General features: G+C 35.6%; 2 protein-coding genes across 2 annotated transcripts in view; both read left to right on the top strand.

Moving 5' to 3' along the window:
- Positions 1 to 343: 343 nt before the first annotated feature.
- LOC113780823 lies at positions 344 to 1,255 on the top strand. The gene is made up of 2 exons (XM_027326603.1): positions 344 to 470; positions 696 to 1,255. The coding sequence occupies exons 1-2, from the start codon at positions 344 to 346 to the stop codon at positions 1,253 to 1,255; spliced, it is 687 nt and encodes a 228-aa protein (XP_027182404.1).
- Positions 1,256 to 13,900: 12,645 nt separating this feature from the next.
- Positions 13,901 to 27,657, top strand: part of LOC113779190 (beta-Amyrin Synthase 2-like) — a 31,322-nt gene continuing 17,565 nt past the window's right edge. Inside the window, exons 1-7 of the mRNA XM_027324691.1 lie at positions 13,901 to 14,098; positions 14,578 to 14,763; positions 16,458 to 16,547; positions 17,069 to 17,266; positions 18,812 to 18,896; positions 25,177 to 25,343; positions 26,095 to 26,283. Of these exons, the coding sequence (XP_027180492.1) occupies positions 13,901 to 14,098; positions 14,578 to 14,763; positions 16,458 to 16,547; positions 17,069 to 17,266; positions 18,812 to 18,896; positions 25,177 to 25,343; positions 26,095 to 26,283 (1,113 nt within the window). The remainder of the gene's footprint in view (positions 14,099 to 14,577; positions 14,764 to 16,457; positions 16,548 to 17,068; positions 17,267 to 18,811; positions 18,897 to 25,176; positions 25,344 to 26,094; positions 26,284 to 27,657) is intronic.

Below are 27,657 nucleotides of genomic sequence, written 5' to 3'. Positions count from 1 at the left end.
CAGTCTTGATTTCTGTATTCTTTCACCATTTGTAACAAAACCACAGAGCACCAGCTCCAAACGGTAAAAATTGGAAATTGGGATCTAGGATGTGGGGACTGGCTTCTTTTAGATTTTAGATACTCTTGATGCCTTTTCATTTTTTTCCCCTTTTTAACGTTTCGGAAGGGGATTGCCTTCCTCTTGTCTTTATTTTCCCTTTTGTCATACACCAGAACTTATTCAACCTAATTGCTTCTTGGGAAATAATTTTTATCCCATTATGCAGAAAAGAAGAAAACCCTTTTTCTTATTTAAGGGTTTAACATGGTGGGTTTGAAGTTTAACTTTGGAATCTGCTTCTATGCGGAAGTACAAAAGCTCCCTAGATGCATTTGCTCAGATCTTGAAGAATGAGGGTGCAAGGTCTCTCTTCAAGGAAGCTGGTGCAAACATCTTACTGATTTTGAAGAATGAGGGTTCAAGAATTGGTTTTTTTCCTCAAGATTTCAAAGATTAGGCAATGAGAAAATCTCCCGTCTCAGAGAAGTTTCATCCACGTATACTCTCAGCTTTGGATTATCGGAATCCAAGTGTATACTCTCAGCTTTGGACCGTCCACGTGTCACGAAATTTACCCAAGGGCTTGTCCTGATTCAATTGCCCTCGTGGCTGATACTTAATCCTGAAACCATGCGCTCTCGGCCACAATTTAGATTTGCAGGCATGGCGTGCCAAGGAGATTGCCCGTGAGCAGCTTCAGGGATCTTATAAAGAGGCCTACTGCCAACTACCCTTCCTCTGTCAAAAGATAATGGAAACAAATCCAGGTAGTATTGCTACATTCGCGACAAAGGAGGACTCCAGCTTCCACAAGCTCTTTGTCTCGTTTCATGCATCAATATCTGGTTTTCAGCAAGGTTGTCGGCCTCTTATTTTTCTTGACAGCACTCTTCTGTACTCAAAGTATCAAGGCACATTGTTGGCTGCAACATTTGCAGATGAGAATAATAGTGTCTTTCTAGTAGCCTTTGCTGTTGTTGATGAAGAGACTGACGAAAATTGGCATTGGTTTCTGTCAGAACTCAAGTCTGCTGTCTCAACATCCAGGCAAATCACATTTATTGCTGATTCCCAGAAAGGAATAAGAGAGTCATTACGCGATATATTTGGTGAAGCCTGCTATCATGGTTATTGCCTATGCTATCTGGCTGAGAAACTGAATAGAGATTTGAAGGGGCAATTTTCACATAAAGCAAGACGACTCATGGTCTAGGATTTGTCTGCTACTGCCTATGCACCAAAACTTGAGGCATTGGAACGCTGTGCAGAAAACATAAAGGCCATCTACTTCTTGTATTCTTCATTTCACCTTCCTTTTCTGGTGACTCCTTTGGAGCCTCTTTAGCCACTTCTTTCTTATAGAGCTTGTTCCCCAAAATGGTTTCTTCCAGCTTCGATCTCAAATCATTCAAAGCCTTTTTCTCATAAATTTTTTAACTATTGTGTAGACGAAATTGCCCCTCAAAAAGTTGATTTCCGTCTCTCCTAACGGCACAAATACACGGAGTGACCAAAACGGTATACATTTACTAGTTCAGTGACATTTCGCGCTAATAAAAAAGTTTAATGACCAGAACCAGCACTTTGAAATAGTTTAGTGACATTTCGCGCAATTCGCTCCTCTAAAAAATAATCGAACACTTTTTCTACTACTATCAATCTGTCAAAAAAAGTTTCGGTCAACGAATTTTCAAGTCGCCAGCAAATCTGCCTAACCCGAGAAATCACTTGAGAGAGCAAAGATACTTTCAAGTCGCCAGCAAATCTGCCTAACCCGAGAGATGCTGCTTGAGAGAGAACTTTCTTCACAGATTCCGATTGCAAGAACAAAGAGCACCTGGTCTCTTAGAGCAAATTTGAGACTGAGAAGTGAGAGTGTTCGGAGAGTGAGTGAGAAATGAGAGTGAGCAGAGGGAAATTTCGTGCCAAACCATTTTATATCGAATTGAATCAAATCTAGCCGTTCATTTGAACGGCTAGGATTTTTTTTGGAAAAATCTCATTGCGGCCGGATTGATTGGATACGTCCGCGGTACTCATCGACCAATAGATTCCCACGCTTTCAATAATTTACGTACTATTTTCAATTTTCACGTGGCCTTGCCGGCTTGGTCAGGCGCTGACAGTCAATGTCAGGCACCTGACGCCTTTGACTGTCAGGCGCCTGACGCTTTTTTTTATTTCAAAAAGCTGTCAGCAGCCGTGCTGACTGGGCACGGCTGGTGACAGCTTTTTGAAAAAAAAAAAACCGTCAGGCGCCTGACAGTCAAAAGGCGTCAGGTGCCTGACATTTGACTGTTAGGCGCCTGACCAAGGCCTTTTTGACCCAGCTGACTGCTTTTTTTTTTAAAAAAAAAAAAAAAAAAACCTTGCGGCCGTGCTGACTCAGCACGGCCGCTATAGTTTTAGAAAACAAACCTGTCAGAGATACATTTGGCGGATTGTTTTTTTTTTAACCTATAATCTAAGAAATTAGCCTTGTGAACGAAATAAAAAGGTTTGATTGATAGTTTTAACTTGCAATGCCAATGTTTTCTTTTTTGAATAGATTACTACTTACCTCCCAATGTTTCATCCATTAACACAAGACCACCACTTCACATTTCAAATTCAAAATATCTGTCTAACATACTTAAAGTTTTATATAAAATGAAAATTGGATAAATTTGACCACTTTTGCACAAAATCATATGAGGATTAGACATCAAAGGGTTAAGTGAATATCATAATTTTAGTATACTAACTTATGCGTATGTCCAGTTTCCTTTTTACTCTCTCAGTCCCAAATTGAGAAACGTTTCTTGGGACTGCAACTTTTTAAGATTATTAGCGCCAACCGATGCTTTACTTTCAAATTTACCTAGCTGGAAGGACATTAGTCAACTAAAGTTTGTATTTTTCAAAGAGTTATAATTCTATGGGTTCCATCTCAATCAAATGCATCTTTTCATACATTGAAGACCCGTATTAATACTAGCCTTATAAAGTGGGAGTTGTCTTGCACTCTCTTCTAGGTTCTCTAAATGGGAATAAATAGTGGGTTCTATTAACAATGGGATGGAGGGAGTATATAAATTCATAGATGGATTATGTAGTAATATGCGAAACCACAATGGATAAATAATAATTTAATTCTTTTTCTTTTCTTTTTCTTTTTCCATTTTTTGGTGTGGTAGGAGGTTGAGGGTGGGTAGTTGAACACTTCAATTTTCTTTTCATTTTCCCCCTTTCATATTTTAGGAATCAAAGTGGGATAGATTTTATATTTTAAGAACTAAAGTATTCCACATTGAAAGATAAGAATCCAAGTGAGAATTTGAGTATAATAGAAAAGTGCAAAGTATAATAAACCCAAAAAAATATATGAGAATAACTTCAGCGTCATGCAGACCTCTCATGAGCAGGGGAAACAAGTAATTTTTTTTTTTTTTGAATTTAAGGAGAAACTCTAAGCTTTATAATGAAAAAAGGGGAAAATAGGAGGATTTGAGAGTTGAACCAAGAATAATCTACCTACGAACTAAATTGCGTCCTGCCCCAAAACAGTTAACATTCATGAAAAAGGAAATCCTGCTCGTGAATCAATGCGACTTCTCTTTGTTAACGTGAAGAATAAAAGCACAAAGACTGCACGTAACTACACGAATTGCAAACTCAGTTTTAACCATTTGAAGGCAGCACTATGACTGAACATCATTAAGCAGTATAAATACTCCCTCCCTTTTTTTATAACTGACGTTTAAGAAATTTGCTCTTAAGTACTTTTATCTGTCGTTTTACTATTCCCATGCAGCATTAATTATTTTTTCACAATTTTACCCTTTTATCTCTCTTTTCCAATACAGGGTTCTTAATTACTACTCCTAGTTAGTTTGCATTGCTTTTGGCCTAGTAAAAAAGCACCATTTAGTACTCTAGTGAGAGAAAACATGGATGAATTGGACAATTAATGAGGGTACAAAAGGAAAGTAGTGTATAGATTTAAACAATGAAAAACTTTTCTTAATTGGTGTGCAAAACCTTAAACGTCGATTATAAAAAAAGGGAGGGAGTATAAGATAAGGATTTTTTAGATGAATAAACACGACAATAAAGAAATCTACACAAGGTGTAAAACCAACAAATATACGCATATGCATGCGCACTTAGAAATAATCAAAGGTTTGAGTGTTTGGCAAAGGCCTTGTCAATTCATGATTGAGTAGTTGCGCGCACCAATGAACGTTAAAGTCGTTCTTGAATTTGCATGTTTGCTCTGGAATATTTACATTCACAAATGAATATTTGACAAACAGGGAAAAAAAAACCCCTTCACGCTTCGATCTTTTATTCCAAGCTGATGTTTGTAAACAGAGACATTAATTCGAGTGAAATTTATTCTTTATTCTCGAGTCTGTGCAATGAATGTTGGAGGACTCTTGCAATAAAAAAGTCCAGTCTTCACCGAGCCTTGTTGAAAGTAAAAGCTCCTGGAAGCAACTTGTAAACTTTTTCTTGACTACAGCGGAAGATGACAGCCACGGCTTATTTTTTTCCCCTTCGTTTTTGAAATTTAGGTATCTATTGGTTTCTTGACTTTACTTCTGTTAAATAGGAAAACAAATAATATTTTTCTTGCATCAGAAAAACATTTTTCAATCCATCTTTCTATATTTCCAACTACCTTTTTATCTTACATACATCACATCATAAAAAGTGTTATAGTAATTATTCCAAATAATACACTTGCACTATGTTGTCCTTATTGCACAGGGCATAGAGTTGTTAAGTTAATTAATTGAACTTTTTTGTTTTGAGCAAATGTATTCTCTTTGTTTTGTTCTTATTAATATCTTTATGGAAGTGAGATTATACCACGAATTTATTTAAGTGTTGGACAAAAGAGGTTAGACTATAGATGCTTGTTGGGGATTTGTGGATGGGGGCAGATGGTCAAATGCGACTGCCCTTATGTAATTTAATGATTGAAAATGAATTAAAGTATTCATTGCTTATTTGTTATTGGTTTGTTATTTTACCAAGTCTTCTCAACAAAGACACCCCCACCATTGACTTAGTTCAGAGAGCATTTATATTCTTCTATTAGGAAAAAGAAATTTCATGTGTACATACTAGCAAGTCAAAGAAAATACCATCTATTTTACACCGTTTCAAGTAGCTTAACAAATTATTTATGTATAAGTATTGATACGAATCACGTTGATGATGAAATTTGTGATAGTGAACCCCGGATCGATGGTGATTTATCGCAAGTTTGAATTTGACGGAATTTTCTATCTGAACCCTCTAATCCCCATGATTGGAATTTCGATACTTTCTCGATCCTCAATCCTACGAATTAGCGAACTTTAGGAATTGTTAGAAGGCGTCACAATCAAGAATATTATTATTCTTGATTGATAATCTGAACGAACACTAGATGATTCTAGTGTTCAAAAAAGGCTCGTAGAGTTAAGAGAGCAACTGTCAAGAAAAAAGTTCTGTAACTATTGCGAACTATCATTGAAAATGGAAAATAATAATGTTTTTATCGTTCCTTACACCGTAATGCAAAAAAACACAACTAATGGATCTTGGAAGCCGGCCCATAAAACTTAGCCTAAGACCACGGACCCAAACATAAGCTGGTCAAATCTAATTAACGACCAATCCAACTCAAACAACAACTAAGTTAACGAAAACTAATGCTGGAAAATGAGGGCTAACAAGGCCCGTCTTCATCAATTACGACACTTGGACAATTACTATGACTAACTAAATGAGATTACAAGCTCCACACTTGGAGACTCCGTACTCCCATCAAGTATGGTAATTCAAACTTATATGTGGGAGCAAATTAAAATGAGAAAATGAGAAAATATTCATGAACTTATATAATATAATTAATCTCCATGTTGGAGACTACATACATACGACATATTTGATAATCATTAACACTTCCATCGCATATTTTATTGAGGAAGAATGGAAATAGACAATCAAGAAAGAAGTTGGATAGTTTACCAAACTTGTCTCACTGATTACTATAGTATTGGTTTCGAAAGGAACGTTAATTAAGAATTAATATTGGTCATCATCAAATGCATTAATCAAGTGTATTAATCAAATGCAATGATGAAAAAACAAATTAATATAAAAATGGGAGGAAATACAGTGATGAATGGGATAGTACATTAATTGTGAGCATAAAAATGGGTATACCAAGAGAGATTAAAGCCCCCCCAACCTCCGTTCTCACCCTGCCTAATGGCCCTAAACTAACACTTCTTTTCTCTTTTCATCACAAGGGGAGAGGGGAGAGGGGAGAGGGGAGGGGGAAGAAGGGGTACTAAGTCTTAATTAATGGTGAGATAGGAGTAATGATCATAATCATGTTATTCACCTTAAAAAAATGAAAAAAAAAATTGAGTTTAATCATTTTATGTACATCTAGAATGTAATTTTGCTCGGGAATGCTTATCGCATAACTATGTGGCCAAAGGCATATTATTATTGATATCAAAGCGCATACCATCTAGGTATGAAGTTCCTCTGCCGTATTACTACCACCACCATATTCAATCACTAAAGCAACCCTCCACATAAATCTACCATCACCTCACTGACCTTAAACCCAAATCGAAGAAACTGTTATTTTTGTCCCTAGAATATATATATTTTAGGGCTGCAAACACTATAATAAATGATATGGCAAATGATGCTAGATGGTAGAGGGATTTTAGGGATTAAAGGGAGGGAGAAATTATAGACATGAGGACACTTAACTTAAGATGCCCACTAAATGGATACGAAGGAGAAGAGAGAGCAAAAGGTTATTGGTGGGTCTGAGTAAAGGAGACCGAAACAGAGACATGGGCAGAGAATGGATTGCATAGCAGTAATTGGATGGTAGGAAGTGGGGATTGACAAAGGAGGGAAGGAGAAAGTAGGCAGCTAATTACGACTTACAAGCAATCAATAAGTCCACAGCGGCAAGTAAAGTTCATTCTTTCCTAGTTTTCCTAAAAATTATTTCGTCCCTTAATTGCTGAAGATTAGACAAGTGTGACAATTATGCCCCGGTAGGTTCATGCAGATTGAGTAAAATGTGGTCCAAAGTCCTATATTGGAAATAAAAAACTTCTTCAAGAACTAAATTGATTAAAATAATTCATAAAGGATGAAATTGATTTTAGTGAAAATATTCAGGGACCAAAAAGATGAAGTTCCCTTTATATAACTCCAAGAGCATTTAGTAATGGATCCCTCGTTATTAGGAAGAATATATGTCACAAGTTTCATACTAAAGGTAGCACATAGCAATAACTACAGTAGCTCGATGCATCACAGAAGCTGAAAACCAATTAGTATTTCTATTTTTTGGATAAGTCAAACTTTATTCCAGAACAACATAAAGGTACATTACAAAAACTACAATAAAGCTGATCCCACAAAAGGATAGCAACCATAAACAAGAAGAACATTCAAAACCGTGAAAACCATTGATATTTCTCCACGGCACAAGGGGCATAATTTATTATTGGTAGCTTTTTAGAGCATAGCATTTCTTCATAACCAGTTGATGATTCCTTATTCCTTTACCCCTGGATTATGAACTGACGATGAGTATTCTCTGGTCTGATCACTCCTTTGTACCACTCGGCTGAAGCTTTTGGAATTCTTGTCAGGCTGTCATAGTCCACATAGTAAAGACCAAACCGATTATTGCAACCAAATGCCCGCTCAAGGTTATCAGTCAGTGCCCAATGTGATGTATCCGGATATGGTCACCTCGTATTCACTGCCAAGAATTAATTAAGGGAAAGGGAAATTTAACGGAAAGCTGAAATATTTTATCACACTAACTCGATACATTACTAACTTGGTAATTCTGTTTGCTTCGTATTAATGAAAGTTATGTTGCCTTATCAAAAAAAAAAAAATGCTTTGATATAGACAAGAGGAGCAAGAATACTCTTACCACCCGTTTGGTTAGAATTCCACAATGACAATGACAATGACCATCAAAAGTTCCTCAATGGCATTGGGGTGGGCAAAAAATCCGATCCGATCAGATCCGATCCGAAAATAAGGGTATCCGATCCGATTTTTCTTAGTGGGGCAGATGCGGGTCGGGTACCCGCAAAAAATGGATACGGATACGGATCAGCAAAATGAAAACCCGCGGGTACCCAACCCGCAGGGTATATTATATAAATATTAAAAAAATAAGGGTTCATTATATAATTTTATAATTTTTAATCCAAAGTGTAAGTAAAATGGTTCACAACCTCATATTTTAATCTCATATGATCCGCCTCTCCTCCTCTTGTCTAAAAAAAGTGAATATTCTTGGTGAAACCTGAACCAAATGAATAAAACAAAGAAAAATTTGTGAAACTCTATCATAAAAATTGTTCATCCCTTTCATCCTTTTTTTTATTTTTATTCTACTTCCATCGATCTTTCCTGTAAATTTTTCATCAATTCAATCAAAAATTTGTGTTTGGAACTCCAATTTTCTGTTAGCTAGATAATTAAAACATTTGTGTCTTTCATTTATTTATTTATTTTATTGCAATTGTGTCTCTTAAATTTGTCTCCTTTATTTTAGTGCAAGAAATTTATTTTTCTTTTTCATCACCGTTAATGCAACAAGGTCTATTCCAAAGATGTAAGAAAGTTGGGGAAAATGTTTCAAGATTATTTTGGTTATACTTTCTTCAAAAATTATTAGCTCTGTTCAATTCTTTTCCGGACTTGATTCCACAATCGACTCATTTTGGATGCAATCTTGTACCATAATATCCTTAAGGAAGTTGAAAAAGCTGTCATATACTTATTATCTTTGTGTTTGTTATGTTGTAAAAGGATGAAATGCGTGAGAATAGTGATGTATTCAAAATTATCATAAAACTTCGTTTTATCCTTGTGTTTGTTATACTTGGAAAAGTTGGAAAAGTTGCCATATACTTATTATCATTGTGTTTGTTATGTTGTAGAAGGATAAAATGCGTGAGAATGGTGATGTACTCAAAATTATTATAAAATTTCGTTTTATTTATTAGATATTATAATTCTAATATGTACTAAATTTATGAAATCGGTTTGATTATTGGATGAAATATGTGAGAATGGTGATGTATGGATTTTGATTATAATATCTCTACCAATGTTAATTGGAAAACATACTTTTTTTTATTGGAAAACATATTGATATTAAGTGAAAAATATTTTTTTATTGAAAAATAGTTTTTTTTTTTTAGGGGCGGGTACCCTATGACCCGTCCCTTTTTTTCGGGTTCCCGAATAGCGGGTACCCGAAAACATTAGGAGTGGGTTAGGGTCGCAAAATGGCTGATTCGATATTTTAGGATTGGGTCAACCAAATCTTGTTAGGGGCGGATACTCGACCCGTGCCCACCCCTAAATGGCAATAGGTTTTGCCTATTCCTTTTCACTCATTTGTTAATTAGGTTGCAATGGGAATCTATTAGATATTTTCCATTTCCTTTTTTTCGTCTTCAATATTTTTCCTTGCTTCATAATGGAATCGGTTGATCTTCCAACCACCACCAAGTAGCAGCCAACAATCACAGCCTTTGACATCAGGAAACATATAGTGGTCCCCAAAACTTCACAAATTTTATCTCAAATTCTTCAAACCATCTCCACCCATTTTAGTGAAAACAAAGGGCCTGTTTGGCAAACAAATTTTTTGTCAAGTATGTCTGCTATAAATTTTTTTAACAACTTTAGTTGTAGTAACCTCAAAAAACTTCTCAAAAATTTTAAACTATACACTTCAAAATATCCAAAAATTTAAGCAATTTAAAAATTTTTCCTACAACTTTTGCAATAAGTTACAGTAAAATTTAAACAAACACCCAAAAAATTCATTTGCCAAACGGGGCCAAAATTTCAATTGAAATTCAACAAACTATTTTTTTCCAATTTGTACAAATCTGAAAACCCACCACCATCACCACCAATTGCTAATTAAAAAAAAATTCACCATGAATACCCAAAAATTGACCATAACCACAGAAGAAGAAGAAGAAGAATAAAAAAAACTCAACCATTACCAGCGAAATCAGGAGAAGAAGAAGATGAAAATGAAGAAAACTCAACCATATCTAGATTGGATCCCATGGTTGACCTATGTTGGAGGAATCTAGAACTGATGGGTTAAGGGAAAGCTTAGGTAAGGAGGTAGGAACAAGGGGTGTGGGGTGGTAAGGATTAGAGAGAGAGAGTTTTGTGCGATGAATTTTTTTTTTTTTTTTTTTTTTTTTTTGTGGTTTGGTGGGTAGTCAAGGCAAAAGTGCCCAATTTACTCTGGAATGGCCATTGAAGAGTTTTTGGTCTTCCATTATCATAGATTCATTACCTATGCAGTGTTCCAAACATTATCAATGATAATCATTGATTGTCATACCCATTGCCTACCCAGTAAACCCTCCAACCAAACGGGTGGTTACTAAGTCTTTGTCAACCATGTCATTGGAGTCTTGAAGGAAGGATGGGCCAAAGACTCAGCAAAAGGATTCAAGTCATTGTGAATTTTTGGCTATTCAGAAAAGTAAGATTAAGTAGAATTCGACCGTATTTTTTTCTCAAATACTTTACTTCATTTTTTAGAAGAGTCAAGACAGTATTATAATAAATCCAGTTGTTCACCTACAATTGGCAACTAGTATTCTGTACCAAGCTAATACAAATTTAAAAAAATTTTATCAACTAAAGATGCAATACAAAAATCTTTTGATAATGTCCTACTTTTCTTCTTTTGGATCACTAGTCAGAAAAAATCAAGTTACGATAAATTTTGGATTTAATCACAGCTCCAGCTTCTATTCCCACATTCTATGTGCAATTGAGAAGGACTGACAATCCTTGACTTGTCTAACAACAAATCGAACATGCAATTGCAATTCCAAAATGTTTTGGAAACTTAACTTCTCAACTTTGGGCACCGAACTTGAAAAATAAAATTGGTCTTCAAGGGAGAATTGTCATGACATTTACAACAAACTCACAAAATGTTGATTGAGAAGTCTAAATTTGAGTTGCAATTTCTTGGAAGGTTCACTACTAACCATGATGATCGGCCAACTCCGAAGAAAACTGGAAGTCCTTGACGTTGGGAACACTCGTATTTTTTTTTTTTCAATAACGACAACTAATCTAACATACTCCTAATCTATGAGAGAATGGGGTTGGGGGAGGGAAGCCTAAAGAGGAGTTGGAGGGAAAAAGCCTAAACCATCAAACCAAATAAGTGCACTACTGCACTTCTAAATTTTTTAAAAACAAGAAGTGTTATACTTCTTGTGTAGAATTTGAATCTGGATAGTTGGGAACACTCATACAAAGGTGACATATTTCCAATATGTCTGACGGAAAAGTCTTCCAGATTCCAAGTCTCTAAAATCTCGAAAGCTAGTAAATATTTGGTAGGATGGTTATTTGGACCCATTGACTGGCAGTGACTTTTCGGATATAACAAACCATTTTCTAAGGACAATTTTTCTATGTGAAGAAATTGGAATGACGGGTCTTCCACGAAAGTATTGACTGTAAGTCCTTTTCTAACTATTGGAACAATCCCAATGATTTATACTCGACGCGACCATTTCTTTCATGTAATCCTGCCAAAATTTGCCAGCTCTACCTGATCAATTAAAACCCCTGTATTAAGTTCATAAAAGGTCTTTTATCAGCCATTCGATCATCTAAACAGATATACCTTCTGCAGCATGCCTTATTCCATTTTTTTTCAGTGGATTTAAAACCTCAGGTTTCATGTTTGGTCAAATAGCTACTATCCAACTCAGCCCAAGTGAGTCGGCCACAAGAGAAAGACTTAAAGCTTTCTTTTGGTGCAGGTCGAAGGATCAAATTCCTCTACTTGCATTCTTATCTAGATTTTCTTAAAAATTTCACCGAGTATACAGGTATTTGTCTGATTCGATAGTAGTTCAGTCCCCTTCAGATTCTCCATTGACCCCTTTAGATCCACCAAGTAATATATGTAGAATAGAAATTATTGTGTTGACAAACAAAAAAAGCTACTTGCAACACCCTGTGCCCCCTGGGCCAGTCCAATAACCTTTTGAGCAGAAATCACGGGCTCAAAATGGTTAATACAAAGTTATTATTAATTCGACGGATTGGATGTTATATTATTATTTCTTTCCTCTTTCGCTACCTGATGTGGGTCATCACACTCTCCCCACCTTTTAAACTTTGTATCGTTGCAAAACCCGTTACAATCCAATTGTCCATTTAATCGTGCATGGATTCTAGAAGTGACTCTTATGGGTTCTAAAGGTGGCCTCTCGTCGAACGTGACATTTAGTCCTGTACAATACTTAGTTCCTTACACTCCTTTGCGTAGTTGAAACCCCCACTTGACCCTAGGCTTACACAGCGCAAAGATCACGTGAAATTTGCTCTGATGCCATTTGTAATACCTCGCGCCTGCTGGGTTGGTCCAATAACCTTTTTCAGTAAAAATGACGGATTCAAAATGATTAATCCAAAATTATTAGTTGTATACTATTTCTTTCCTCTTTCGCTAGCGGATGTGGGACATTACACTACTATTGTATCTCGGACGATGCATGCGCAAAGACCATATACGAAATTATTTTGCAATCTAGAAACTAGGATTCGATTTAAACATGTATCTCACAAGTCAATCTGTTTTTCCTCTAGCTAAGCCAAGCCAATTAGTTGCACCGTCGAAGCCCATATAATCATATCTAAACTAGCGCAAGTTAGTTAAATGGACTAATTCTACCTTGCATTTCTGAACTTGTATTACTTTTTATTTTGCATCATAAATTTCAATTTTGAACATTTTACATTATAAAGTCTTAATTTCAGATGCCTTGCACCATAAAATCTCAAGTTTGTCCAATTAATGACTATGTTCGCAAAATTAATGAGATAAAGAGTGGTGAAAATTAATGATAATGTATCATTTTATTCTAACAGCGGTCCCTTAAAATTTTTGACCACTTGTATTACATTATCCTTAATTTATAAGGTCTCAATTACTAATATTATTAACAAAATTAACGAGATAAAAGATGGTATAAATTAATGACAATGTATTGTTTTATTTTTTTTATTATACCTTGACTACATTCGACATATAATCAATGATTTGTTGGATTCTCTATGCTGTTAACTTTGATAAAGTTGTCATTTATTGGACTTAAATAAAGCAAGCTTGAGAGTTTAGGGTGTAAAGTGTCTAAAATTAAGATTTTAAAATGCAAAGTGTCTAAAAATTAAAGTTTAGGGTGCAAAGTAGAAAAGTGATATAAGTTCCGAGGTGCAAAATGTAGTTTTGCCCCAGTTAAATTTCACTGCCAATATATTTCTTCTCAGCTTCTTTGCTGTATAATCCTTGCTTTCCAACATATATTATCAAGGTAGCTTCTCTGTGGTTAAAGTGCATCAGTTGTCCGGCCATTAACTATAAATTTTGATTTTAAAAATTATTTTGCTAAAAACAAAATCCCTGGATTTTATTGTTGCTATCCTCGAATCTCACCTCTATTTTCCGTGCTTAAAAATTCAATTTTCTTTTTGAAAAGTCTAAACGCTAAACCTTTCTGCATCAGATCTCTCACTTTCATAGCTTCGCACAAATCACTAACATTATGCAAAATTTCCAGAAAGGAAAAAAAAAGTCCAAGTCATTTATTCACCGTGATATTGACAATGAAGTTGATCTACATGTTTAAACAATGCCATGTTGCTTATATAAGTGCAGTTGGATGGTAGTAAATTGTACCTTTCAAATTGGCCTAGTTAGTTTTTCTCCCAAGTTTTGGCTTAGGATAAACAAGATACCATCTCAGAAATGTGGAAGCTTAAGGTTGCCGAAGGCCATGGACCGTGGTTGTTTAGCACCAACAACTTTCTTGGTAGACAAATATGGGAGTTTGACCCTGACCTCGGCACCCCAGAAGAACGAGCACAAGTTGAAAAAGCTAGAACGGATTACCAGAAAAATCGATTTCAAGCAAAGCCCTCTGGCGACATCCTTAAGCAAATGCAGGTAAAGATATACTAGTAGCTTTGTTCCCGTGTTGCCCAAAAAACGAGAAAAACAATTAATAGACACCTGAGATTTTGAGGTTTCGGTTCATTCAATAGAATCTATAACCAGACACTTCCCCACTATGTCGACCTATTAAATAAAAAGCGAGCCTTGATTTAAAGAGTTGGTGAAACAGAAGAATTACTAAACAATGATACGGTGAATTAATTAACTGGTCTTTTTTTTTTTTTTCTTGTGTTGCTTGATCAAATTCAAGTTTAGTTTTTCTCATACAAGCATAATGGACCTGTTCCTTTTCTGTTCCTTCCTTCCAACCCGTCGCCGCCAAATAAAATGTTGCAATACCTAAATTTTGTAATCAGGTAGAACCAATCGAAGTATCAAACTGGACTACCTTAATTGCAGAGAAAGCAATTTGCACTAGACTACCTTAATCTTCCTAAAGTCGCTGTTTTTTTTTCATGTATGTGTACCAGCTTATCAAAGAAAACCAGGCAGATCTAAGCTTGCCAAACATACGGTTTGAGAGAATAGAAGGAATCACCAGTGAAATGGTTACAAGTGCTTTAAGGAAAGCCGTGAGATTCACCTCAGCTGTCCAAGCACAAGATGGACACTGGCCTGCTGAAATGTCTGGGCCATTGTTTTACCTGCCTCCTCTGGTAAGCGTCTAACTAAGAGTCCTCTATGGTTGTGTTCACGATTACAGCTTTGATTCAAGGATAAGATCTTGCTGTAGTTGATGTAAACTCATATGAGCGATTCAAATCTATTGTTCAAAATTCAATAAAAAAGGAATTTATAGTTTGAAATTAACAATTTTAATGATCAAGCCAAGTCAATAGCAATCCAATCTAGATCACTAATTGTTTAATGTGTTACACTTGCAATTGCAGACAACCGCTTATACTCAGGCTCTGTTTGATAATATAATTCAGCACTTAAGTTTAATGGATTCATATCTTAACATGTTCGAACGTGTTTGATAACAAAAAATTGAACAACTGAATTAATTAAATGGTACTAAATTTCTTGGGTAAAACTTGTTCCAAAAAAATAAATGATAAATCATTCACTTATCACTTAATGTGATATACACTCAAATGTTTCATATTTAGTACTTAATAAATTAATAATTTAATAAATTTAGATTCCAAGTTTCAATTTTCAAATCTCAATTTTATGTGACGCATCTCAAGTAGTTTTTGGACAAAAAACTTGTGTAGATAAACTCGCAAGCCAAGTGGCGCAGGAAACTTCCACGTCATCAGAAGTAATTGAGATTGAAATACTCAGAATTCCTCTGCCTAGCTAGGAACGCTCTGCACTTTGGTCATTTTCTCAATTTTTTCTTTTCGTTTCGAAATACAAGTATTAGTACAATTCAAAATCCTATTGCAACAATCTTCCAGATTAGGTTTCCTTTTGCCTTATTCCACAAGCTCTGTCTCACCCTTCTTGTAAGATCTCCAAACCAATCTCCTTCCCCACTATAATCTTCTTTTTATTTTGGGTAAAATACAAAAAAGTTACCTATGATAAACCTAATACACAGAAAAGTCCCCCATAGTTTCAAAATATACAGCACGACACCTCGTATTTTGAACTAAATTGTAAAGGTGACGGAATCCGTTAAACTTAACGGAAATGACTTATTGGAACCTAAAAAAATTTTTTATACCTAATTTCTAACAAATATACCTGTTCTACCCCTTAACCCTCAATTCTCTCTATCTAGAGAATAAAACAAATAATTTTTTTAGCTGTCTTTTGCTTAATTATATCAGGGCATTTTGGTCATTTCGTTCATTTCCGTTAAGTTTAACGGATTCCGTCACCTTTACAATTTAGTTCAAAGTGCAGGGTGTCGTGTTGTATATTTTGAAACCACGAGAAGCTTTTCTGTATATTAGATTTAACACAGAGGGTTTTTTTGTTTTTTACCCTTTTATTTTTTGTAATTTCTGGTGTAATGTTGGGTTAACATTTGGGGTTTTCTCCAAAATTTATTAGTTGAACCAAAAAAAAATATTAAAACCATGATCTTAATTTTGTGAAAAAGAGGGAAAGAAGTCATGGCAAAAGGGATCTATTGGGATTGATTGATAATAGTGATGGTGGTGGTGGTGATACCTCAGGTGGGAAATGGGGGAGGGGGCTAAGAGGAGGGATCTATTGGGATTGATGTCTACAAGTGAGTCCGTAGATTGAGTCTATACAAGTTCTTGCCTAGTTTTAGATGCTCCGTGATAGATTTGCAAAGTCCCTACCGCAACTAATTACATCTCTTATTTTCATATTCTTAATCATTCAATACGACATGATGTCAATGAACTTTACCTCTCGCTACATGCAGACCATGCTTCTGTACACTAGCGGAACCATGAATGTGGTTCTATCAGCAGAGCACAAGAAGGAGATTATGCGCTATATTTACAATCACCAGGTACTCAGAAAATTGGTTGTGTACAGATTGTGTTGGTTCCATAATTCTCCGACAAAGCTAATTTAGTTCCGTAGGTTATCAATTTAACCCCGTCGATGTACATTTGACAATGTTTGACTCAGTTTCACGAGGTTTTTGAGATGTCCCTAATTGGTAGAAATTTAAAAAAAATAATCATAAAGAGACTAGCTTAGTTATTTTTCAAATGTTACACACCAAATTAGTCCACATGCATTTGGATGATAGCTGACTAAACAATTTCATAATATTCGTTTTCCTTCCTCTTGTTCTTTTGTGTGTGTGTGTGTGTGTTTTTTTTTTTTTTTTTTTTGCTTCCAGAAATAAATAGAAAAGGTTGGCAAAACATTTGTAGACTTTTTAATTGCTAGTACAGAATTTTTATTTTATGCATCACATCACGATAAAAATTCTTAATTTTGCACTTATTTGTGGCGAAGGTTCAAATCCCTCGTAAAACTTTTCGCTTCTTTGTTAAACACTCGCTATGCTCAAATCCGCAGAATGAAGATGGAGGATGGGGATTTCACATAGAAGATCACAGCACCATGTTTGGGTCAGCAAATAACTATGTCGCTCTTCGTTTGCTTGGCGAAAACGTTGATGGCCCGAATGGTGATGCTCTTTCAAAAGCCCAGAATTGGATATTAAATCACGGAGGCTTAACAATGATACCATCCTGGGGAAAGATGGGTTTCTCGGTAAATTCCTATCCAAATTTGTCCCGGATATAATTTCCTATAAGTCCACAATTGGCTTACATGTTTATAATGCCGTCCTTAATTTTACTACGTACACACCTTATCACAAACTATACAAAATTTTTATTGGAGGAGGAGGAGGATCTTGACATTCGTCAAAAAAGAGAGGAAATAGGTCAAAGAATCGAGAAAGGAGTTTTAGCAGGGAAAGAGAAAGAAAAAGAGAGGTCATGCGTAGGGATGGCAACGGGGCGGGGTTGGGGCGGGGGACCCCTCCCCCACCCCCCGCCCCGTTGCCTATTAGTTCCCCCCGTCCCCCGCCTCCCGCTCCCCCCGCCCCGCCCCGTCTTGCCCCGCTTCCCCCGCGGGGGCACCCGCGGGGTTAATATAATTTTATTATAATTAAATTTTAATAAATAATCAAGTACTAAAATATCAACACATCATCAAATTATTATTCATTGTAATTTTACAATTGAAACTCATAAAAACAATCAAACAGAAGTTATTTGAATACAATCCAACATGATGAAATAAATATAACTAAAATAGTCAAGTTTTCACTTTTAGTACAAATGCAATCACTAATTCATTATTGTATTTGTGCTTTTTTTTGAGAAAAAAGTGTTATTCTATTAAGTGTAATTAGAAATTTAGTATAAATGTATTAGTAAATTTAGTATAACTAATTAATAAATTCTATTAGTAGACATGTATAATTATTCATATAATTGATAATATCAATTATATTACATAAACTAATATACATTATATAATACATCTAACTAATAATATCATTATCATAAGTTTATAACTAATTAACTTACATATTATATATAATTATATATATATATATATATATTTTTTTTTTTTGTTTTGCGCCCCCGCCCCGTTTCTAAGCGGGGGGAAAAATTCCCCCCCGCCCCGAGAGCCCCCCGCGGGGCGGGTGCCCGCGGGCCCCCGCCCCCATTGCCATCCCTAGTCATGCGTTCAAATTTTTTCCTAGACTTGAACCCCTCTGTCTAATTTGGGTGCGTCGTGGGGGGCTACAGCATATTCCTCGATTTGGTGTGCCGGCTAGAGTTCTAAGTGGCTCGAGTCGGAGCATGCTTTGAATTACCAAAAAGAAGAGAGAAAGAGAAGAGGTGCAGAAAACAGAGAGACTAGAGAGAGAGAACCAAAAGAGAGAACATATTCTTCATTAACAAACTTTTGAGCTCAATTCCATACACATCAACTGATTAATAACCGTCTTTTCTAACTAATCGCTACTAAAATGATGCTGTTTTAGTAATACTTGACTCTAATTGCAATACAATTATGATTTACACTATAACGACATTAACAACATACAAAAACGACAATTTATAACGGAAGTTGCTTGCTGACACTGTAATGCATGTGTTTATGAAATTTGCACTGATATATGGACGGACACAGCAGCAAGATCGCAGGTTTGGACGGCTTAACTCCAAAGTAGAATGACACTTTCCTCGTTCTCTTGATTTCGTTATATATTTAACGAGATTTCACTCTCTTAATTAGCTGATCGGACTGTACGACTGGTCAGGCTGCAATCCCATTCCTCCAGAGTTATTTCTTTTACCTTCCTGTCTGCCAATACACCCAGGTACTAATTACTTGTAGCTTGCCATCACTATTAAATTACATTTTGCTGATTATTTTTTTCTTTCTACCAAATATCAATTTCTGAATATTCATTCTTTATTTGTATGGATTGCACACCAGTTTCTCACACAGAGACAGTATAAAATTATTTATTCATTTGAAAAACTCAACATTCCTGCTGCTAAAGATTAATTATCTATCTAGAACGTTAATCATTAATTTACTGGCATTAAAAAAATTTAGAGGGACTAATTTACAAGCTAATTTGCTTTTCCCGGTAAGCATGAGCTGAGCATGTTACTACTCAGACCACGTTATCATTGTTTATATTAAAATTAAACGGACTGTAGAATTTCCTTATGATTTAAGATGTAGAAGTCTTATTTTGAGGGTAAGCATCCGCACGTAGGCTACACTGTGGAATTGCAACCTCCTTTTGATCCACGAATTCCTGCGAGCACACAAGGTCAATTGTAATAATAAATAACCTGAAATATTCCAGGATCAGACCTACAGAGACGAGTTAATTTTCACTATTTTAATTATTCTAACAAAATAACAAAATTTAAATTCAAATAATTGTATTTTCTAACTAAGCAATAAAATAATAATCAATTCAAATAAAGTAGTGGTGAGTCTAGGGTTTTAGATTGGGCAAATTACATTTTAGCCCCTTGTGGTTTTCGCAAAAACCACATAACCCCCCCATCGTTCAAAAAGCTATACATAAACCCCCTGTGGTTTGGGTTGAACTGGCAAATAGACGGAAAGCACCCACCGTAACGATTCGTGGGCAAAATGTCCAAATTACCCTAATATAAATACAAAAAGGAAGCAGATGAGTCAGATTCTTCCTTGTTCTGTCTTTGTCGTGAGAAAAGGAGAGAAAAACATGACCACCGAATGAAGGAGAGAAATTTAACCCACAAAGATCTACCATTGAAGACCAAAAAGTAGCTGCGAAAGAGCATCACGAAAGCTGTTGTTGCATCTGGTAAGTTTTTTGACATCATTTTAGCATATAAGATGCACTTGCATGGTTTTTGAACAGAAACTATCGGGCATTGGAAAGTTAATAAATCAGTGATTATTTTGCTTAAGCGTTGATTAATTTAAAATTTTGCTGCTTTGGGACAATCTGTATTATCATATTTAAGCATAGAATATTTTATCGACTAGAATTGAATTTATGCATTAAGATTAGGGTAAAGAAAATTGCATTCGGGAGTAAAGAAAATCCCGCCTGCATAATAACGTTGAAACCCGCAAGCGGGATTCTGTGTTTTTTCTATTTCAAGGTTAGCTCGCATGCGGGTTAATGTTATATTTGAGCGCGAGAAGAAAAAATTGGTAATTAGGCTCTTTGGACATTATAAGTAAATATTTAAATTAATGGCAGTTTTATTACACCAATATTATTGTATTATCATTATTATGATTATTGTATTATTTCTTATGCAAATATAACATTTAATTATTTAAATTTGATTTTATTTTTACAATTTATAAAATTTTTATCACTTATATAATATTTTTAAAACCCTAATACATCTAAATTTGATTTTATTTTTCAAATTTATAAGATTTTTATTTTAAAAAATGGGATACGGATAAGATATCCGGTTGGTTCGATTTGCATAGGTGCATATGAGAATATCCGAATACTCTTTAAACCCGCATGCGGGTTTAAGGAGATTATGGCAACTCTCTGACACACTAGTTACCCGTCCAACTTATGTGTAACTAAAATATATTTAAATAATATATTTCATATTTTTGTTATTTAGAGTTTAACAAAACATTAATATTGGGTAGATTTGAGGGATATGCATAATTTTGCATATTTGTAGGAATATTAGAAAATGGAAAATTTGGGTAAATTCCCAAATTTTGGAGGTAAGGTGCAATCCAAGAACTAAAACAGTCATTTATAAAACCTTAACAGTCATTTATAAAATAGTCATTTATAAAACCTTATCATCACTGCCTCACCAGTTGAACGAAAATTGCAGGTTTGTTCAGCTTCTATCTTCACGGCATTTCTTCTTATTTTTCTTTCGTTCTCTATCTTGGGTTCCTTCACCAACTTTCAGTGCAAAGTCAGCAACAAAGTATTTCGGAAGATGGAAAGAGATGAGGAGCACCCATCTAGGCTTTATTGGGTACGTCAAATTGGTCAGGGGTAATATGGGTATGTTTCCTACTGTTACCAGAAGAACAGGCGCGTTTTGCCCACGAATCGTTACGGTGGGTGCTTTCCGTCTATTTGCCAGTTCAACCCAAACCACAGGGGGTTTATGTATAGCTTTTTGAACGATGGGGGGGTTATGTGGTTTTTTCGAAAACTACAGGGGGCTAAAATGTAATTTGCCCTTTTAGATTTTAATCCAGAATTTGAATCAATTAGATGTTGCATTTTATTATCAAGGACCTGTAAATTTGTATTATTTACTTTTTTACCCCTTCCTCACATTTAAGACAACATTGTTTTCAATGTTAGAGATAAAATAAAGAAATAATAACAAGAAAAGAGTTGAAAATGAAACTCCCTTGTGCTAAAAATCAAGTGGGGTGAGAGAAGTTGCTAGTTACTATCCAATAGTCAAGTTCAAGAAGCCATCCTACCAAACTATAAAAAGACTAGAAAATACTACAAATAGGAGTTAAATACACCACTAAAACCCAAACTAGAAAACAATAAAATTGTAAGGAAATATATACTGCCATTAATCCCAAACAAAAGAAAAATATTAAATAAATTCAAAAGAGGGAAAGAAGTTATCGGGTTGCCTCCCGATAAGCGCTAAATTTTATGTCTTCAACCGACCAAGGATAGATAAGGTCATGGAGGATGAAATGGTTCAGGCTTTTGCATATCCTTTCATTTATGTGCCTACAGTATTGCATAACTGTTCGCATCAACATTGCGCTTCCAGACCGCCACGAAGAATATGAGTGATGATCACGCAAAGGCATAAATCCTATATCCTATTCTAAAACATATTTTTTATCATACAACTTGTCAGTAGTAGCAGCAATAAAAGAACAAGACTCCTCATATGAAGGGTATTTAAAGGGTTCAAAAACATTAAATTTTTCCTTCTCTTTACCAACCCTTAAAGTTAATTTTTTTTTCAAATAGATCTATATTAACTCCTCCTATAGCTAAGAATCTTCTATCCAAGATAATAGGTATAGAAATATCTTCCTCCATATCAAGAACAAGAAAATCAGTAGAAAAATAAAATTTACCAACTTTAACCAATAAATTCTCTACAATACCTATTAGATGTCAAACTGAATGATTAGCCAATTGTAGAATCACTTGAGTAGGCACTAGGTTGGCAAATTTCAATTTCCTGAAAAATGATAACGGTATCAAATTAACACTAGATCCAAGATCACATAAACACTTCTCAACAAGAATATGTTCAAATTGACAAGGCACTGGTAAAACTCCCTGGATCTTTCATCTTAATTGGAGACAATTTTGAAGCACTGCACCGTATTCCTTAGTAAGAGACACTTCTGTAAAGTCCTTTAACTTCTTTTTATTAGACACTATCTTCTTTAAGAACTTTGCATAAGTAGGAATATTTGCCAAAATTTCGGAAAAGGAACAATGACTTATAACTTCCTAAACATATCCACGAACTTCTGATACAGCATATCAGTTGCCTTTTCTTAACCCTTTGCAGGAAAGGAATATGCGACACATAAGCTTTAACTTCAAGCAATTTTATACATTGATAATCTTCACCATTTTTGCCCAAACCATCATGCTCATCCTCAATTTTTTCACTTTCATCATCCACTTTAACCTTATTTTTCTTCTCAAGTACTGGCTTTACTTTAACTCCTAGATCATCCAACACTTTGTTATTGCCATTGTAGCTTTTTTAGGATTCGCTTCAGTGGTGCTAGGCAGTTTATCTTGCCTCCTTTCAATCATTGCCTTCGCTAGTTGGCCTACTTGTCTCTCCAAACTTTGAATAGAAGCTTGTTGAAATTGACCTATTTGCTCCAGTTTCTGCATATATATTGCAACATCATGTTTTCAACACTTGGCTTCTTTTCTTGAGTAGGTGGAGGTACATATTGAGATCCTTGCGGCTGATCTGGGAACCCAGATTGTCCCATAGGGGTGATCCCTTAATTTCTTCATGATAAATTAGGGAGATTTCTCCACCCCTCATTATACGTATTAGAAAAGAGATTATTCATTTGAGAACATAGCCATGAAAACTAAGTTTCGTCTTTTAGCAATAATTGCATCTGATGCATCTGACGACTGAATTTGGCCACTTGTGAACCAAAATCCTTAGAAGTAGACACTTTATGGACACTTATTCTTTTACCTCAACTTGCCTTTTGTTGAGAGTTATTAGCAAGTAACTCGTACATTGCAACCGATTCTTCCGAAATTTTATCACTAATATACCCTCCTGCTGCAAAATCTATCATATTTTGAGTCGTGAAATCCATCATAGAAAAACTACATTATAGAGCCAACGGATACTGGTGATGAAGACATTGACTAGTTAGTAGCTTAAATCGTTCCCAAACTTTGTGAATGGACTCTCCTTCCATTTGAGCAAAGTAGCAAATCTTGTTCCTTAGATCAATAGTTTTTTGTGGAGAGTAGTACTTGGTCATAAAGATATTGTAAATATCTGCCCACGTTCTTAAGGATCCCGCAAGTAAGTTTAGCAGCCAAAATTTAGCACGGTCCTTGAGTCAGTAGGGAAAACACCTCATCTACAGATCATCTTTTAATATCCTACTCAATGGAAAAGTCTACACCACTGAATAAAATTTTTGGATAAAAGATAGCGGGTCTTCATTAGTTAAACCACGAAAAGCAAGAAGCATATTAAAATGCAATGTCTTGGACTTGTAATTCCTAACCTTATCATTTAGCCGGATATAATGTGGAGGAAGCTGTTATCACAGAACGTTGGATGTCCCTCAGATGAAGTCTAGAAGGTGGAGCTGGTGGTGGATTCTGATTGGTAGGAATGTCCAAAGCCATCATAAACTAAGGTACCTGAGCAAGAAAAATAAAAATAAAAATAAAAGTGAAGAAAAACTTAGTGTCGTCCTCAGCAATGGCGCCAAAAACTTGATCGACGAATTCTAACATACTCTTGTGATTAGGTTAAGTATGTTTATCTATCTAGTACATGGTTGTATATCCCTTCTTAATTTAATACAAACCCTAAGAGTATGTCTATGGTGGCCAAACATAAACACGTAATTAAAATTGATATAGATAAATTATAGTAAAAGGCAAAAAGTTAAATTAGAAAAATTAATCAAATTCCTTTATAAAAACCCTAAGCCTAGCAACAATTTAGTTCAACATGATTAGAAAATTAAGACCACGAATTCAAAGAGTTACTACAAAGATAAGAAAAAGAGTAAGAAAACTTCTCAGCTGCTTGTTTCAATCTTCTCCTTGCGCGTTCCTTGATTCACCTCTATTTGATCTTGATCTCTCAAGATTAAACTATGAAAAGATGTTAAAACTAGTTTAGACTAATGTTTTCCACCCTAAAATGACCTAAAGAATCCCTATTTATAGCTTCTTGAACATGTATTCCGAACAGGATAGGAATAGGCTTTATTGAATTTGAAAAATCACATTTTTGCACATTTTTTTCCGATTAAGACCAGCCCAATGTCTGGCGTCGGTCTTGGATCCATCCGCGGATCTATAGGGATCTACACGTGGATCAATTTTGAAGCCCAAAACTCCACCAAATAAGTCAAATCAGTTCTTACTCAAAACAATAAAAGTTGTAGCCCTTTGAATAACCTTTCCAACTCTATAAGAACCAAGTCATTTGAAGGTTTGAACATTGAAATATGCCTAAAATACTGAGACGTGGTTGTAAGAGCATTGCAGCGCAACTATACTTCAGTAATTTAGATTTTTGACCATGAAAACGTAAGAACTAAATTTTGATGTCTTCATAATTGCAAATCGAATCAAGAATCATCTCAATCTGTTTTGTGTAGCTCAAATTATCACCAAAATACTGAAACATGCCAATCCTATCAAACCCATTTCTCTTGACTTTTTCCTCTTTTATTGCTTCTTCATGCCACTTTTTTAGTCCATTTTCCCTCTAATTGGGTTTTTCACCTATTAGAATAATATAAGAGTAAAATTAAGTAGTTCCACTTAAGATAAATCTCAAATAATATAATTAATTAGCAACTTATACATATACATGTACTACAATTGACGCCCTATCACTTTTCTTCTTTCAATATAGGAAATTTGTGGTGCTATTTACGGGAAACATATATGCCCCTTGCATATTTGTATGGGAGGAAATATGTTGGGCCAATCACCGATCTGATACTGTCACTGAGAAATGAGCTCTACAATGAACCTTATGATACAATCAATTGGAATGCAACACGACATTCGTGCCTAAAGGTAATTAGTTGCAACAATGAATAACCCACCCACCCCCACCCCCCCCCCCACCAACAACCCACACCGGGCCCCCCTTTTTTTCTGGGCAAAAGAAATATGCTGTTGTTGATTTGTGCAAAATAACTTCACAAAGTCTCTGTAATTTCTCCCATGCACACCCAGAAAAAGTGCATTGGAAGAATAGATGCTAAATCGTTTCATTTTCTTGATTGCACAGAACACAAACTACAGAGAAATTAGCTACTCTCTATCTAGCAAGTCTGTCCTCGGTCAACAGTTTGTGTTGTAGTGCTAACCTCAGCAGTCAGCACAAATCTAACTTTAGTATATTACAATTCCCCCAGAGAAGCTTGAACCAAGATACCTTTGCTCCTGCGCGGAACAGTTTTTCCATAGCAGACTTAACAGAAAATACTCCATTAGCAGCTGCTGCCCATCAAACACAATCCTGCATATAAGATTGCAGTAAAGTAGAAACACTGCATTTAAGCTCTTGCTCCTTAGCTAAACGTCTTCCGGTAGGCCAATTCCGTTCTCCATTCTCCATTCACAATTCCATTCTTTGCTTGCTTCAATACTAGCTAGCAAGCAAGAAATTCCACACTAGAAACGTTCATTCCATCGTTCGAGATTCAATTTGGGCATTTAGATGCCTTCTAAGTTTCCTCAAGCTCCTTATTAAGTTGTCCTTCTGAATTAATTATTTTGCACGCATGAACAAGACATGAAATGTAACAATTCTCAAATGCAGGACGATCTCACCAGCCCTCAACCTTTTATGCAAGATACAGTTTGGGACATCCTCCATCACGTTGGAGAGCCAGTTTTAAAGCTCTGGCCCTTCTCCAAGCTAAGAGAAAATGCTTTGCGAAAACTAATGGCACACATTCATTATGAAGATGAAAATAGTAGATATGTTAACATAGCATGTGTACAGAAGGTAAATCTAGAAACCTTGGCCCTTATCTCACCGTTAGAATCGATGTGCTTCATTTACATTTTTCAATAGCTAACGACTATTAATTATCGTTTTCGTTCTGATAAAACTTTTATTGCACATTGAGCTTTAGACATGATAGACAATATGAAAAGATGGTAATATATAGTTCAGATTTCACGTTTTTATCGCAGAAAGTCTTTACCAATAACGCCAACTGATGCATTTGAACTCGAAATTTTTTCTTATTACTATTATTTTTTCAATTTTTATAGTTCAAAGGAGACTCCAAAGCATACAAGAGGAAGGAGAAATGAGAAGGGTTTAAGAGTCGAACTAAACACTTTACAGCCACCTAACTAATATCTCTACCAACTAAAATGGGACTTAGAGACAAAATCCTTCTGATTATAACCATGGTTCAAAGTCGCGGTCGCGGTCGCGGTCGCGGCTTGGAACGTTCCACATCGGTCTCGGCATATCGGTCACGGTCTCGGTGAGACGCAAATTTTAAAGAATTTAATATTCTAAAAATTGTTAATAATATAAAAAAAGTATGTTAAACAAAAATAATAAAAAATAGCCAAAGAAATGGCCGAATCAATCCGTCGCGGTGTAACTTGGCCGATTTCTCGTCTTGACTCGGGATAACTCGGAGTGACTCGGTGTGACTCGGCCGAGTCAATCCGTCGCGGTGACGTCTCGGCCGATTTCTCGGCGAGATGAGTATCTCGGTCTCGATTCGTCGCGGTCTCGTCTCGGACTAGGCCGAGACGGTGACGACTCGGCCGAGTCGTCTCGGTCTCGGCCGAGTCTTCGAACCATGATTATAACAGATGGATCTGATGGATCTGATGTGCAAAAGACTTCAATCTCCTTGATTTGAAATTTATGTTCCAATATGGCTTGTCATTCTGTAAATAATCAAGACAACATATTGATTCGACAATTTTCATAGATAAATTCTGTTTTAAAAAAGGTATCATATACACCATAAGATTTTTTTTTTTTTTTTCGAAACGATATATGATTGTATTCCTTTTCAAAAGATGTACAAGTACGAGCAAAGGCTCGATGCAACTATACAAGCGGTCATTTAACCACTAAGGAAACAAAAGTTCCTCATCAAAAGTAATGCCTAAAGCATAAGAACTAAGCTTGGAGCTTAGATGATAGTTATCATTTTGAACTAGACAAAAGGAGCACATATGAAACAAAAGTCTAAGTTGAACAATATCCTCCACCACAGTTGCTAATCTGATATCCCGTGCTTGTTTGGATTGAATAAGGTTGAGGAGCTGCTGATTCTGAACTTGGAATTGGACCACCCTGTGTTGCATTCCAGCAACTTTACACATTGCCAATTTTAGAGCTAAT

This window comes from Coffea eugenioides, chromosome 8 (genome assembly GCF_003713205.1).
Source record: "Coffea eugenioides isolate CCC68of chromosome 8, Ceug_1.0, whole genome shotgun sequence".
In the NCBI taxonomy this organism is placed as follows: Eukaryota; Viridiplantae; Streptophyta; class Magnoliopsida; order Gentianales; family Rubiaceae; genus Coffea; species Coffea eugenioides.
This window is presented reverse-complemented; position numbering and strand designations above follow the sequence as displayed.

Excerpts from the sequence above, each read along its gene's own strand:
- LOC113780823 (XM_027326603.1), top strand. The coding sequence starts at position 344 with ATGCGGAAGTACAAAAGCTCCCTAGATGCATTTGCTCAGATCTTGAAG. Across the intron at positions 471-695 it reads GAATGAGGGTTCAAGAATTG|ATTTGCAGGCATGGCGTGCC; the intron begins GTTTTTTTCCTC and ends GCCACAATTTAG.